Source organism: Notolepis coatsorum (genome assembly GCF_963971535.1).
Source record: "Notolepis coatsorum genome assembly, chromosome: 13".
NCBI classification, from domain to species: Eukaryota; Metazoa; Chordata; class Actinopteri; order Aulopiformes; family Paralepididae; genus Notolepis; species Notolepis coatsorum.
In genome coordinates, this window is record NC_140177.1 from 58883608 (window position 1) to 58899484 (window position 15877).

General features: G+C 42.6%; 2 protein-coding genes across 3 annotated transcripts in view; one reads left to right on the forward strand and one right to left on the reverse strand.

Annotated features, from left to right (window-relative positions):
• psma8 (proteasome 20S subunit alpha 8) overlaps positions 1 to 12294 on the reverse strand; it is a 51098-nt gene extending 38804 nt beyond the window's left edge. Inside the window, exons 1-2 of the mRNA XM_084328006.1 lie at positions 12121 to 12294; positions 11072 to 11198 (exon numbers count right to left, since the gene is read on the reverse strand). Of these exons, the coding sequence (XP_084184132.1) occupies positions 11072 to 11198; positions 12121 to 12222 (229 nt within the window). The 5' untranslated portion in view covers positions 12223 to 12294. The remainder of the gene's footprint in view (positions 1 to 11071; positions 11199 to 12120) is intronic.
• Positions 12295 to 12974: 680 nt separating this feature from the next.
• ss18 (SS18 subunit of BAF chromatin remodeling complex) overlaps positions 12975 to 15877 on the forward strand; it is a 40993-nt gene continuing 38090 nt past the window's right edge. For both annotated transcript variants that reach the window (XM_084326870.1, XM_084326871.1), the window contains exons 1-3: positions 12975 to 13116; positions 13627 to 13703; positions 13927 to 14011. In XM_084326870.1, coding sequence (XP_084182996.1) covers positions 13048 to 13116; positions 13627 to 13703; positions 13927 to 14011 — 231 coding nt within the window. In that variant the 5' untranslated portion in view covers positions 12975 to 13047. The remainder of the gene's footprint in view (positions 13117 to 13626; positions 13704 to 13926; positions 14012 to 15877) is intronic.

Genomic DNA, 15877 nt, shown 5'->3' on the forward strand with positions numbered 1-15877 from the left:
CCTTGCGGCCCTCGCAGGAATGGGAGTGGCTGGCTCTGCGCTGACATGGCTGTCATCATACCTCAATGACCGCTCCTACCAAGTGTCATGGAGAGGGACCCTGTCGGCCACCCGCCCCCTGCGGACGGGTGTCCCCCAGGGCTCGGTTTTAGGACCCCTTCTCTTCTCCCTCTACACTAAATCACTGGGTAACATTATCACGTCTCATGGCTTCTCCTACCATTGTTATGCCGACGATACTCAACTCTTCCTCTCCTTCCCTCCCTCAGATATCCACGTCTCTGTGCGGATCTCGGCCTGTCTGTCCGACATCTCAGCCTGGATGACGTCCAACCACCTCAAACTGAACCTAAGCAAAACAGAATTGCTCCACCTGCCGGCCAAATCCTCCCCCCTAACCGACCTTTCAATCACAGTCGAGAATGCAGCTGTGACTGCGTCCCCGACCGCCAAGAACCTTGGTGTTGTCCTCGACGACCAGTTGAACTTCTCTGCTCACATCGCAGCGACGACCAGAACCTGCCGATTCCTCCTGAGCAACGTCAGAAGGATACGCCCCTTCCTGACAAAAGAAGCCACCCAACTCCTCGTCCAATCAACAGTCATCTCCCGCCTCGACTACTGCAACGCACTGCTAGCTGGCCTCCCGGCCACTGCCACTAAGCCTCTTCAACTCATTCAGAACGCAGCGGCCCGCCTGATCTCAAACCTACCGAAGTCGGCCCATGTCACCCCACTTCTTAGGGACCTGCACTGGCTCCCCATTGCTGCACGAATCCGCTTCAAGGCCCTCGACCTAGCATACCGTGCGGCAAAGGGAACCGCTCCCGCCTACCTCCGGTCAATGGTCTCTAACTACACACCCTCAAGACCCCTACGCTCTGCATCTTCTGGCCGCCTCAGACCTACTCCTATCCAAGCTCCGGGAGGGTCATCAAAGAGAAGTCGCCTATTCTCAGTCCTTGCCCCACAATGGTGGAATGAACTACCCACCCCAGTTAGGACAGCCGAATCACGTCCAATCTTTCGCCGTCGACTAAAGACGCACTTCTTCAACCATTATCTGAATTAAAAAAAAAAAAAAAAAAAAATCTAACCCTAACTAACCGTACTGTCATGCACTTGTCCTAATAAACTAACCTACACTGTAGCACTCAACACTTTGATGAACATTGTTGCTCAGCTGATAGAGTTGTGCCCTTCCTGATGGCTTGTCGTACAGAACTTGTAAGTCGCTTTGGATAAAAGCGTCAGCTAAATGACTAAATGTACTTGATAACTTCCCCTAACCATGTTTATGACCACACATCACACGTATTACATTTATCCGGTCAATTTTTATCTCATCACCCACATTGCCCAGCCAAAATAAAACAGCTAGCCTAGCGGAAACTGACAAATACCCACGCTTCCTATAGAAACAAAACGCAGCCAGAGAGGAAGATGGAGGAAAGCCGTCAGTGAGAGAATTGCTAGATTTGTACACATTTCCAACCAACCAAGTAGGCACATCAGATATGTTTAAACAATGCAAAATGACACTCGTAATATAATCATTATAACGGTCTCTTGAAAACCCTGCCTACTTATCTTTCTCCTCTGTGATTTTCCTAAACAAAACATCAGTGGTCCGATCACACCAGCGCAAACATTTCTTCACCTTAAATGAATCTCAATGGAGAGTAGGGCTGGGCCATATGGCCAAAAATGATATCACGATAACGATTAGGGATGGGAATCGAAAACCGGTTCCCGTTGGGAACCGGTTCCTAATTGGCCGATGCCTGGAACCGTGTGGCTCCTGTGACTTTCGATTCCCTTAACGCTGCCAGGTTTTTCCTACAGTTGCGCGCGTTAGCATGTAGCCATGGCAGACTCTATTTGATTCCTTAAGGGCTCGAAATTGCCTGGCTTTTGGTCATATGCTCCCGAAATGCTCCCGCTGTTTGGCTACTTCTATGTGCAGTGAAAACTACTTGAATGCTTTAGAACATAAGTCATTGATTTAGTTTAGGGTGAGCTAAAATTAGCCGCGGAGCTATCGCTAGCTAACGTGAGCTAACGCTATTTAATCAAGCTCACAAAGAGAGATAAACAGCTGACAGCGGATAGTACAGGTACAAATACAATAAAACAGCGGATGGGGACTGTTGTGTAAACATTGTACTCTTTAGTTCACATATAATAAGAGCCGGATTGTTTATTTACTAAGTCTCTACTCTGAGTCCGTCAGACAGGAAGTACCATGGTGCAACATACAAATGTGTCCGTGTAGCAACACAAGCCAATACCTACAGGACAGGGGCCCGGGGAGGGAGCTCTGTGTGTCTGTGTGTGTGTGTGTGTGAGACAGAAGTCAGAGGAATAACGACTGTTATTCAATAGATTAAATTAGTTTAAGAATAAAAAAATAAATACATTTTAAGAGAATCTCAAATACATTATTTTATTTAAGTGTAGGCTATAGTTAATGTTTTATTTTTTACAGTTTTTGTATTTTTCTGACATGGTAAATGGCTGCTTTTTTATATAGCGCTTTTATCCAAAGCGCTTTACAATTTGTTCCTTACATTTTACCCAATCACTCACACATTCACACAACGACGGCGCAGGCAACCATGCAAGGTGCCAACCTGCTCATCAGGAGCAGTTAGGGGTTAAGTGTCTTGCTCAAGGACACATCGACACGCTGCCCGGGAGGAGCGGGAATCGAACCGGGAACCTCCGGATTGCCAGACGACTGCTCTACCTCCCGAGCCACTGTCGCCCCTGACATGGGGGCTCAACAATAAATGACAATCAGAAATGTCAAGTTGCATGTTGTTATTCTAACCAGCTTAGTTCTGTTGCATTTCCAATTTATTTATTTAAATTATAAATTGATCAGGTATCGATAAGAGAATCGATAAAGAATCGAATCGATAAGCAGAATCGATAATGGAATCGTATCGATAAAATCCTATCAATTCCCATCCCTAATAACGATATGATAATGTTATCATATCACTCGATATCGATATTGTTATAAGTATTAAATTATTTATACATTTTTTAACAACAGATGTATGTTTATTTTGCAGCAATTCTTTGTCGTTGCCGCCATCTTTAGTGTTACAGCACTCCACCTCTCAGGCTGCAGCTGGTTTGAAAGCGAAAGTAAACAGGCTTCTCTGCTGGCTGTGGCTCCAGGAGAGTTGAATAGTTCTGGCTCTGCTAGTTTCTTTTCTATCTTTTGGCGCTTTTTTGGTGGACATGTGCACCGTGACTAGGGGTGCCCCCCGGACCCCGGTTCTAAACGGGAACCGGTACTAACTTAGAGTATTGATAAGCTCCGACGTTATCGGTACTGCTATCGATACTAGGCCTGGGCGGTATGACGGTATACCAGGGTACTTCGAGATCCCGCCGGTATGATTCTCAATACCGTGACGTCACAGACGGCCATTACACTGAGTTGATTGTAGTGCCAGCAGAGGGTTACGTGGCTATCGTTCTGGGACTGGGAGCTAACGTTATAGTAGTACCTGGATGGTGCAGGGTAACTGGCTACCGTCCCGGGAGCTCACGTTGATACCTGGATGGTGCGGGGTAACTGGCTAGTGGCTACCGTCCCGGGAGCTCACGTTGATACCTGGATGGTGCTAACTAACTAGCTACCGTCCCGGGAGCTCACGTTGATACCTGGATGGTGCGGGGTAACTGGCTACCGTCCCGGGAGCTCACGTTGATACCTGGATGGTGCTAACTAACTAAATACCGTCCCGGGAGCTCACGTTGATACCAGGATGGTGCTAACTAACTAGCTACCGTCCCGGGAGCTCACGTTGATACCTGGATGGTGCTAACTAACTAGCTACCGTCCCGGGAGCTCATGTTGACACCTGGATGGTGCTAACTAACTAGCTACCGTCCCGGGAGCTCACGTTGATACCTGGATGGTGCTAACTAACTAGCTACCGTCCCGGGAGCTCACGTTGATACCTGGATGGTGCTAACTAACTAGTTACCGTCCCGGGAGCTCACGTTGATACCTGGATGGTGCTAGCTAACTAACTAGCTACCATCCCGGGAGCTCACGTTGATACCTGGATGGTGCTAACTAGGGATGGGTATCGTTAGGATTTTATCGATACTACTATTATCGATACTGCTTAACAGTTCGGTACTTTATCAATACTCTTATCGGTTCTTTTTGATTCAGCGAAAAAAATAACGCATAATTAACCCATTACCCGCCAAAATCGCTGTTCAGCGTTATTGCCCGCCATGCGTTGTCTGCCAATATCGCTGTACAGCGTGTTTCAAGTTCATATTTTCGTCATGGAATTCATATTTCACCCACGGAGCCTTGTCATATGCTGCGGGAGCCATCACAACTCTGCAACGCTTCAATACCGCCACCTGGTGGCCGATCGGCGAGTTGCCAAACCGGAAATGCCCGTTTCAGCTCGGTCCGTCCCCTAATTCCGTCCGGCCACTCGTTTATCGTCCCGGGACTCAATCCACACACCGTGGACATGGATCTTTGCCATAACTCAATAAACAACTGGATTTGGGCGTATATTAGTATTATACAAACCGGAACTGGATCGCCTCGATCCCCACCACATAACTGGGATCGGTTTGTTCCACTCTCATCGCCCAACGGTACGAGGAGACGGACGTGAGTTTCAGCGTTTTTCTTTATCATTTTCGATACAAACTGCTCTGATCAATATATCACCCATACTACATAAATCATTTAACGTCGGTCACGGAATTATAAACGACCCCCCCCCCCTCCGTTCACCCGCAGATGATCAGTCATAACGTTTAGGACCATGTACAGTTAAAATTTTTAATATAGCATGGATCGGTATCAAACTGCATTTGATAATCTAATATATGCATTATGCCTATATCTCACGTTCTATGAAATACTGCAGAAAACGATAAAAACATATTTATACTCTAGACGGTATTTTCGTATGAATGAAAAAGTAAAACGTTCCTACGTCCTGACCGATAGATAATTGATGTTGAATGGGCCATAGTAATGTCAATTTAGCAACACAATTTAAAAAGTTATAGCCCTGCAAAGAAGGTGAACATCTCCATAGACAAATAGCGCTGGCAGAGAATGGTTTAGGATGATCAAAGTGGTGGCAGAGAATGGGTTAAGAACAGAATCGACATTGCTTTATTATTCTTTTATATAACTATATTACAGCCAGTGATGCCAGTAACGCGTTACTAAGTAACACGTTACTGTAATCCGATTACTTTTTCCCGAAAATAGTAATCTAACGCGTTAATCTTTACAAGCCAGTAATCTGATTGCAGTTACTTGTCCAAGTGGCTGTGCGTTACTATCTCATAATGCAGGCAGAATGCAGTATTTTCTTTTGTTTTCGACAGTCAAAAATAAATTTTGAGCTGTTTTTCTTGCATTGGGAGTGACGTCACAGGTCACGTTTTCAAAGCGTGTCTGAGAACGCAACCTCACGTGTTGTACCATGCTGGTGGGCGGTGGCTAGGCCTGCCACGATAACACATTTTGCTGGGCGATTAATTGCCCCCGAAAATATCGCGATAAGCGATATTATTGCGACCGGTTAGAGAATTTTTTTTTGGAGAAATTTATTTCCCAAAACTTTTATTTTGAAGCCCACCGCTCCGTCTTTTCCGGGTTTTAGACTTTTATTTTGAAGCCCACCGACCGGACCGGAAGTATTGTTGCGATTATCAGGTACTTTGGGTACCAGAAAAGTCACGTGAAACACTGCAGACCACTGATTGGTCAGAATAGAGACGCGTCTCTAGGATTTCATAAGCATTATGTTTGCAGCAGGCACAAGTGCAATAAACAAAGGATACAGTCACTGTGTATTCTGCCTCATTTATTGATTAAACAAAACCGACATCAACACAATTTGCCACCGAGCGGAGAGTTTAGTCTCGCAAAAAGATCGCTGACTTGTTAAGGCTTGTTGTTAGGTTAGGTGCTAATGTTGTGCTAGCGTTTTAGCATGGCTATCGTACATAGCGTGATCAATATAACTCGCTATTGATTGTTTGTATGAGTAATGTTAATGCTAGTAGAATAGACACAACGTGAGGTAATCACCATCCATTTTAAACCGGTTATTACCTAATGCTAACGTTAGCAAATAAACGCGACTGGTAACGTTACAGCTAACGTTAACGCTTGTAGAATAGACACACTGAGAGGTAACGTTAGCGTTAGCAGAATAGACACAACGAGGGTCTCGTTAATGTTGTTATTGATTGATTGATTGAAAACTGTGTTTACTCTGTTTGTATGAGTAACGTTAATGCTAGTAGAATAGACACGACTGACAAGGGGCACTGGGTCCGCCTCATTAAAACAAACGCGCAAATAGCAATTAATCGCGCCCGTCAAAATCATTGCATTCATTTTAATTATCGCGGCAATTAATCGATGTATTGCTTATCGCGGCAGGCCTAGCGGTGGCTGTTATTATTATCAGGCTGACCAAAACATAGCGAGCAGGGAGATGCTCACGCTGGTAACGCTTATTCTTGCACTGGAAGTTCGGTCACTACTTCACGTTTGTGTCAGCTAAGCCAGGTGAAAAAAAGATTCACTATGCGGAGGAAACAAAATACTGTCTACCGCTAAAAACAGCACATCCAATTGCATTGAAAGCATCTGGAATCACAACACAGCACGACCAAACGGATAGAAAAAAACCGAAGCTTCGACTTCTACAGGACTCGGAGGTCCACCAGCCAAACAGCAAAAGCTGGATTTCAATAAAAAACCACCCCGTAAGTGAGCGAGAGCTGAAGAGAATGGTCGGGAGATACATAGGGATGGGTACCTTTCACATTTGAACCGATACCGGTACCTGTGAATCGATACCGGTACCCAACGGTACCTTTTTTCGGTACTTTAGTCTCAAGAAATGTAATTTGCCTACCTCAGTCGTAAAAAAAAAAATCCAAACTTCAAATAACTACAATTTCGACAGTTTTCGGCTTGCCATTGCTCCGACTGCTTTGTTGTTGAATCAAGTCAAATCCTAGGTAAGCATATATTGTGCGTGTGAACATTGACATGAAAAGAAAAAAGTAAAAAAAAAAAAAAAAAAAAAAAATTATTTTTTTCGGTTTCTCGCTTGATTCGATACTCGGTAGTACCGACGTGTTTCGGTTCGGTACCTCAAAAGTACCGAATTCGGTACCCATCCCTAGAGATACATATGTTGTAGAAGAAATGTTACCTCTGAACACTGTTGGTGGGAGTCACTTGTAGGGGTGGACGGTATGGTCTAAAATTTATATCACGGTATAATTTGAAGCATAGACGGTAACGGTATATATCACGGTATCATCGTTTTTGATAAAAAAAAATTTTTACTTTATATAATTTTTTTTTTTTTTTATAAAATATATATATTATATAATTAGACTTGTACTTGTATTATCTGCGAGACATCGCCACCATGCAACAAGCTCCACTGTCTGTGTGTACTCTAGTAGCCTCCAGCTACAGCCAGGATTCTCCGGAGCTACACCTGGACCTATACTCGAGTAGCCTCGAGCAGAGCTACGGCCAGGATTCTCCGGCGCTGCACCTGGACCCTATTGTATTGGTATAACGTTAGCAAGCCCTCAGCTCGAATACGCATCGAATCAGTGTTATAAGACATTGATATCAGGAGCCATCTGTAGCTACTGCTAGCCGGATATATAACGTTAATACAACGCCTCAGTGAATTATTTAGTTCAATGGGACATTTCGTTTTGAACGGTGAACTAACTTGCGTTAACGTGAGCTAACAGGTAGCACACACGTCTCTACTAGACTTTGTGGAGCGTTTGTTGATGTCAGGAGCTATCGGTAGCTGGCCGACTAGATACCGTTCGGTTAGACAATGCCTCATCATGCATTAAACTAAAAGTGAATAGTTGACTGGGTCATTTTGTAACGGTAGCTAAGCTAACGTTAGCTCAGGGAGACGCCGCCGTCCTCCCGTGTGTGTCCCGTCCCACTAGACTACTAGACCCGTGTTTACATGCGTGCGGTAGGGGCTGGCACGCCCACTGCGCGAAGCCTCCTAAATAACTTTTTCCAGTTCGCACATATCTATTATCTATGACTAATTCTGCAATATTCCACGTTTTACAGTCAATTCCATTTTTATTGGTCAATTCCGCGATTCCGTCCGCACGGATTTCATATGGCTCTACAATTTGTTCTACCGGCAGCAAAAAAAAAAAGAGTCTCAGCCTCTGCGTTATGATATAAACATTTTATTGTAGTGCTGTCAGACCCGGATACAGGTTGTCTTTTGCCTTTATTTTCTTCTCCGAGTGCTTCGTTTACATGTTCAAATCACAATGATTTTCTTCTGGGAGACAATGCCCCCACACACCCACCACTGGAAACTACTTTTTTTTTTTCACCAATAGACTACGCAATGTCGCCCCCCATAGGATCTATAATGATTAAATTAATTAAAAAAAAAAAACTATGGTTCCAACGTCCGTTCGGAAAAACCCTGCCGAAGTTTGAATCCTAAAAACAGACTTCGGGGACAGTATAGTATAGGACACCCTTTTTTTATTATTATTATCTTTTCCCCCCTCCTTTTTCCGATTTTTTCTCCCATCCCACTGTCGGTATTCCAATTCCCAACTCCCTTCCTGGTTGTTGCGCACTCCCCCCTACTGTTGGTCCGGGAGGCCGGAGACTATCACATGCTTTCCTCCAACACATGTGCAGCCAGCCGGCAGCGCAGATTCTCACCGGGAGAGTGTAACGTGTGGAAGGTCACACTACCTCCCTCCAGATCCTACCCTCGCTGTGCAGGCGCCCCGACCGAACTGTAGGGGTCGCTGTCCACAACGCCCAGGACCCACCCATCAGCTTTCCCACCCCTAACACTGCCAATTGTGTTAGTATGAACGACCAGCCAAGCTGATAGCAACGCCGACTCGCCGAGAGCTGGATTCGAACCCAGCGTTGATGGCGAGCGCCTTGCCCACTACACCACCTAGCCGCCCATGAGTATAGGACTCTTAATACCAACACTGCACGGTTACCATGTATACTACTGGGCAGGGTTCGAAATTAACGGGGGCTCGGGGCAAAATGCCCTTGAAAATGGACAAAATGCCCCCGAATATCAGTTAAGGGGGGCAGAAAATGCCCCCGACAGTTTACTAATTATATATATAATTATATATATGATCTACAGTGCGAGCATTTCCCTTGTATTTGGCCCTAATAATATGTGTGTGTGCGCCACCCGGAAAAATCATTTACTCGAGACGAGTGACGATTACAAAACAGCTCCGCTGTTATAATAGTCCCACATTACACAAGGCGCATAAACGTCCAATCACAGTAGCGCCCGAAAACAAAGTCACGGTACCGGCTTAGGCAAGTTATACATTCAGAATCAGACAATGCAAAAAATCAGCCAGCCATGAAGCCCATTCATTTTTATTTTGAGCAAAAGAGAGACGAGGAGAAAGAGAGGAATCCGGCTGACATGGCTTTTGAAGTGATATTCGCACGTGTTTTTGCGGGTCCAGTCCCCACGGTATGTTGACAGAATTCGCAAAACACCTTATCGACTGAAGCATAAAAGTCATTAGGATACTGCTCTGCTCTGAATTTAGGGCTTAGTGGGGAATTTCTTCCGACGTTAACGTTAACGACGCACCGAAGCAGCTAGACCATTTCTCCGTGTTGTGTAACACGCAGCGGTCCCCGCCTCCTCCCTCCTTGCAACAAATGTTCCACCCAAAAACGGAATTTCTATTTCATAATGAATTAAATAATTGTATAAAGAATTTTCAATGTTCTGTCATCTAATAATATATTCCATTACCTTTCCTATCTGTATCAAAGTCAAAATGTTGGTATCATAACAACACTACAACATACAAAAGCAGCTTGACAACCGATATCCTTTGCGTTTGATTGATTGAAAACTTTATTAACAGATTGCAGAATGGGTACAATACAGTACAGCTCAATACACACAAGTTAAGGGGATGCAGACCAGAGAAAGACTTTCGTCTTGTTTACATCAGGGTCCCCCATTTTCAATTCATAGTGTGCACACGCACAGTATAATAATGCATGAGATAAATAGTTAATAAACTCTGTGTTACTTGAACAATTTTCACTGTGCTCCTAAATTTCTTTGTGTGCTCCTAAATTTTTATTTAGATTTTATTTATTAACATTTTATTTAGGAGCACATGTGCTCCTTGGGAAAAAGGTTAGCGTAGAGCCCTATATATGGAGACATTAACATTACATTATCAAACATAGGGACGAAGACTGTAAAAAAAAGTGTCAACAATGTTTTATAATCCTTATGTTAATTTTCATCATAAAAATTCAGTGCCCCCGAAATACAAAAAAAAGCCCCCGAAAATCAATTAAGGGGGGGCAAAAAAAGCCCTTGAAAAAAAAATGTTAATTTCTAACCCTGCTACTGGGCTCCAGGGCTTCTCATAGAAATGTTTTGCCTGGAAAAACATACTAGACCATCATGGGTTCGAGTCCCTGTGATCATAAATCACAAAAGCTGAAGTTAAAAGGATGTGTATTAGTGATAATCAAACAGTGGCCTATTAAGATGTTATATCTTAATATGAAAAACTATGTGATTTAATGTTATATTCCTTACCTTTGTCTATTTTGCTGCCATCTATTTTATGCTTATTTGATGTCTGCACTTTATGCATTGCTCTGCCAATTTTTTACTCATTTCATGCCTGTCTTTTTTAACTGCTGTGAAGCACTTTGAGCAGTAATAAAGTTTATTATTATTATTACTATCATCACTAGTATTACTGACTGATCCAGCAATTCCACTACTATTACTATGTTTATTACCTCTTCTGCCTGTACTTCCTGTCTCCCATGCTGTTATGACACTTAATTTCCCCCAAGGGGATTAATAAAGGAACAATTAAACGTATTTCCCTGTCACATGCTCATTCTCGTTTCAGCACAGGTTTAAAGTGTATTGGATGTGCGTGTGTTTCTTTCTTTCTGTTTTTTGTTCACTATTTGTAATACCTGCAAATGCCATGCAGACATGCTCGTCCAGGGCACAGATCTTGCGAACGGTCCTCTCCTCCTGTAGCTTGGCTACAGATTTCTTCTCTACACCAAGGACAACAATGTCCTTACCTCTGATCCCCACCTGCAGAGAAGAGACCAGAGATACGACTTTGTGGTTAAGAGAACAACAGAACAACCCATAGGCTTGTGAAACCACCAGGCTCGACAATCCTTCAACGGTTTGAATGCAAATGTGTTGGTGTGCGGTTCACTCTACACTTGGGGGGCAGCGGTCTATACTCAATAAAGACTTAAAACTGACAAGACAGTGTCACATGATTTCAAATACAGCAGAATAAATTATACAGATGTATTTGTCTGAGCCTTCATTAGAGCAATTGCCCAGTTACAGGATGTTCACAAGTTTGTTTGATAGACCATGACTCTTTGAGCAAGGCACTTGACTTAACCCTCAATGCTGCAGCTGACATTGTACTGCAGACTTTACTTTCCATCGTATGTGTAAATAATGTGTATACTTGGTCACATAAAACGTAAAACACAATTGTTTAAAGTTATGCGATTGGTAATATTTGCTGATGTGTGGGTATGTAGTCACATTGTGTTATTGTTGTCTGAGACGGTTAACGTTAGGAGTACAATGTTTAAATTTAATTACCGCAGCTAAGTTAACAAGATACTACCGTGTAGTTATAAACTAGCATTACAGACTATGTTAGCAGGCTAGCAACCGATACATATTGGGGACTAGAGGGGCTAACTAGCTAATCTAGCTATATTGTATAACGTGCAACACTTGTATTGCTTATTGGCAAGTACAGATCAAAATGTAAATGACATAAAAACACAATCATCATCATCATCACACCTCTACAAAAGAATACAGTTAACTCACTATCTAACAAAGCGAGTTGGCTTCAACCATCTTTGCTAACACACTGGAAATGAAACAGTAATGAGAGTGACACAGCGACTAACGTTAGTGCTAGCTTAAGGCTAACGTTAGCTATCTTTAGTTTATCACTTCTTTGGACTTAACTTACCGCAGTGGAGCCTTTCTTTACAGCTTCTTGTGCATATTCTACCTGAAAGAGATGACCATCAGGAGAAAATACAGTAATTGCTCTGTCATATCTCGCTGCCATTGTGCTGCAAGAGAATAACACACACGAGAAGACAGCCTGGTGAATCAGCTAGTAGCCTTTAGCTTGTAGCGGGGTAGTACCGACACAAGAGAGCGCATGCGTAATGACCTCTGAACCCGGGCGATACCAACATTGGGTTCGTCCAAATGAACTTGAAATATAAAATAAAAAGCACACCATTCATTCTGTATTGTGTAAACATTTTCTGAATCACACGTTCAATATTTAAATAGATGTATTGAAAGTAGCTGATTTGTTGGATATTTCCAAATGTGTTTTTGTCCACAGTGGATGTGACCACGTTTTTAATTACGTAAGATCAAATGCCGTGGTGGTGACAGTGTATCGCTTTAATAATACACAATACAGCGTGTCACTATCAAATGGTCTGATAATACATGTCATATGATTAACAATGTGAATATTTTAGCTTTGTAACATAGTACGGCCCCCCTTTTTTGTCGTGCATTCCATTTCCCGTGGCCTTTTGGGCTGAGTTTAGAATGTTCCACTATGAAAAAGGGGGGAAGTCTGTTTTTGTTACGTCAAAAAGTATTTTTTTTTCTGTCAACGGAGATCATTATATGATACGTTTTCTGCATTAGTTGCGTCTCAAATCACAATCACATTTCCACTTAAAACAAAAACAACAATCAACACCCTCTATGTTTTCAATTGCATTGCAACCTCCCCCCTATTGTGGATCTTTGGTTTTTTCGAATACCATCCTATTCTAAGCTGTCTGACCCGAGTTCTACAGATTTGTGAAGTGTGTCGCCACTTTTATGCGTTAGTTTACTTTTTTCCCCGTAGGATATCATCACGATGTCGGTGGCGTTTGCACCTCACAGGCAGCGCGGGAAGGGTGATATAACACCCGCGGGGATACAAAAGGTAATTCATCTTTATCGTGCATCACAGTAGAATGGAGGCTATATGGCACCAGCTGCTGTGCTAAACCAGTTCTCCCATGTAGCCAGAACTGTGAACAGATAGGTAACATTATGTTGCAGCGGCGGGGTTAAAGCGCGCTGGATATGAACCTCGCGGGACTGAGCATGCATGGCGCGGGCAAACACAATGTCCAGTCGATTTAGCAGAATAACGTGGGATTGATTTCATAAATGAACGAAGGCCTGTGGTTTTGTTAGCCAGACACGGCTAGTAGCCAGACGTGTCTTTTGTTAGCATGGCACGCCGCGCACACACACTTGAATGAAATCACACAACACGTCCCCACCGGTTCTATTGATTGTTGTACACAATCAGGGCGGGATGTATCCGAATCACACGTCTCTCTCCCACTATATCCCGACGCTTTTGGTTTAAAACCCGACGGCGGTAGAGTAAAAAAAACACAAGTTTTGAATCGTTGTGCTCATCCAATTTGCTGTCCTGTTTCAGTTACTTGATGAGAATAACCAGTTGATCCAGTGTATAATGGACTTCCAAAGCAAAGGAAAGACGGCAGAATGTTCACAGTAAGTTTTGAAATGATTTGTAATGACTGTGGGTAATGCTGTGCATTACACGTGAACCTATATTCTATTTGGTCAATGCCTAATTTGCATGCCATGGCTTTGTTAGGCACCATATAAGTAAGGCCTAATAATGCTACATTTTCATTACATGTGCTCTCAGATGTCATGTCCTCAAATAAATGTTCAGATTTGTCTATACCTTGTCCTTACTCACTGTTTACAGGTATCAACAGATGCTCCACAGAAATTTAGTGTACCTGGCCACGATAGCAGACTCCAATCAAAACATGCAGTCTCTACTCCCTGCTGTGAGTATGGGTTCCAGCTTCTTGTTTAAGTAGGGAGTTTTTGCTAATCCTGAATCCTGTCAAAGTGATGGATCAATCAAAAGCAATTCACCAGTCACTTGTGATTTTACTAGCACGAATGGATATTTTGTATAAAAATGGTCCATATATATTAGATAATATCAAGAACATCTGACAAGTGGCTGATGGAATTGACCCAACTTACCAGTGGGCCATTGGCCAAAATTCCAGCATTTGGCTAGTGGTGGTTACTGGTTAGTGTTAATTTCCTGTTGTAGGTGTCGGAAAATGTTACCGTTTCTAAGTAAACCAGGCTGAACCATGTAGGATGGTCAACCAGTCTGCTATCTGAAGGACTGTACTAGGGCTGGGCGATATAACGATAACGATAAATATCGCAATATATTTTAATAATCGATATCGAATATCGAAATTAAAAAAAATCGACCTGCAACAGGGCAGTTTTAAAACCAGAGACAGTGGACAGACTTGTCTTTCTTGCCTGCAATTAAAGTAATGGCTTTGCTTGTCCAAATGACAATACTGACCAAATTGAGATTTATTTTTCTCTTGTCCATTTATTTTGTTTGCTTTCTAATTTAAAATACAGTTTGAAACCGTCTGTACACAGTAGGCTATGTGTGCTAGCAGAACTAGACTCCAGTCACGAGTCACGGTGCACATGTGCGGTGGTTTGTCCACCAAAAAAGTGCCAAAAGATCGAAAATAAACTAGCAGAGCCAGAACTGTTCAACTCCCCTGGAGCCACAGCCAGCAGAGAAGCCGGTTTACTTTAGCTTTTAAACCAGCTGCAGCCTGAGAACTGGAGTGTGAGGGGATGTAACACTAAAGATGGCGGCAACAACAAAGAATTGCTGCAAAATAAACATACATCTGTTTAGAAAAAAAAAGTTTAAAATTTTTATTTTTTTTTATACTTATAACGATTTCGATAATTATCGATATCGAGAAATATGATAACATTATCATATCGTTATCGCGATATGATTTTTTTTAGGGATGCTCGATATTGGCTTTTTTACCGATAGCGATATTCCGATATTGTCCAACTCTTAATTTCGATACCGATACCGATATCAACCGATACCGATATATGCAGGGTTTCCCCCCAAAAAAACTGAATAATTTCAGGTAATTAATAATTTCACTGGATGCATTCAAAAGGCTTTCTAAATGTAAGCATTATCTGTGCAAAATATGATAATTAAAAAAGTAAAAATTAACATTACATATCTCTTGTTGTTGAATTAAACCAACATGCATACTTTTGACAATAAATAAAATAAGAATTGGTTCTTACTTGCTTGCCTGGGTAAATAAAGGTTAAATAAATGTATTTTTTTTTTTTTTTTTTTTTTTCGATACCGATATTTTCCGATATCACATTTTACTGCCGATATCGGCCGATAATATCGGTCGGCCGATAATATCGGACATCCCTATTTTTTTTCCATATCGCCCAGCCCTAGACTGTACTGTATAGGTCATACATTTCGTCCGACAATCGAATTTGTTTACCATCAGGCATAACTTAAGCACGTCTCAGTATCTCTACGTCTCATATGGTAACTTTGAGCAAGGTCCTACATCAACACCATGTAGCCTAATTCGTCAATATTTTGCAAACTTGTAAAAATAGCACAGGCTATATTATTTTGTATATCAAATGTTGTCAAGCTAAACTCATTGATGCATTGAGTCTGAATATATGGGCGACAGTGGCTCAGGAGGTGGAGCAGTCGTCTGGTAGTAGGAAGGTTCCCGCCGGTTCGATTCCCGCTCCTCCCGGGCAGCGTGTCGAAATGTCCTTGAGCAAGACACTTTAACCCCTAATTGCTCCCAATG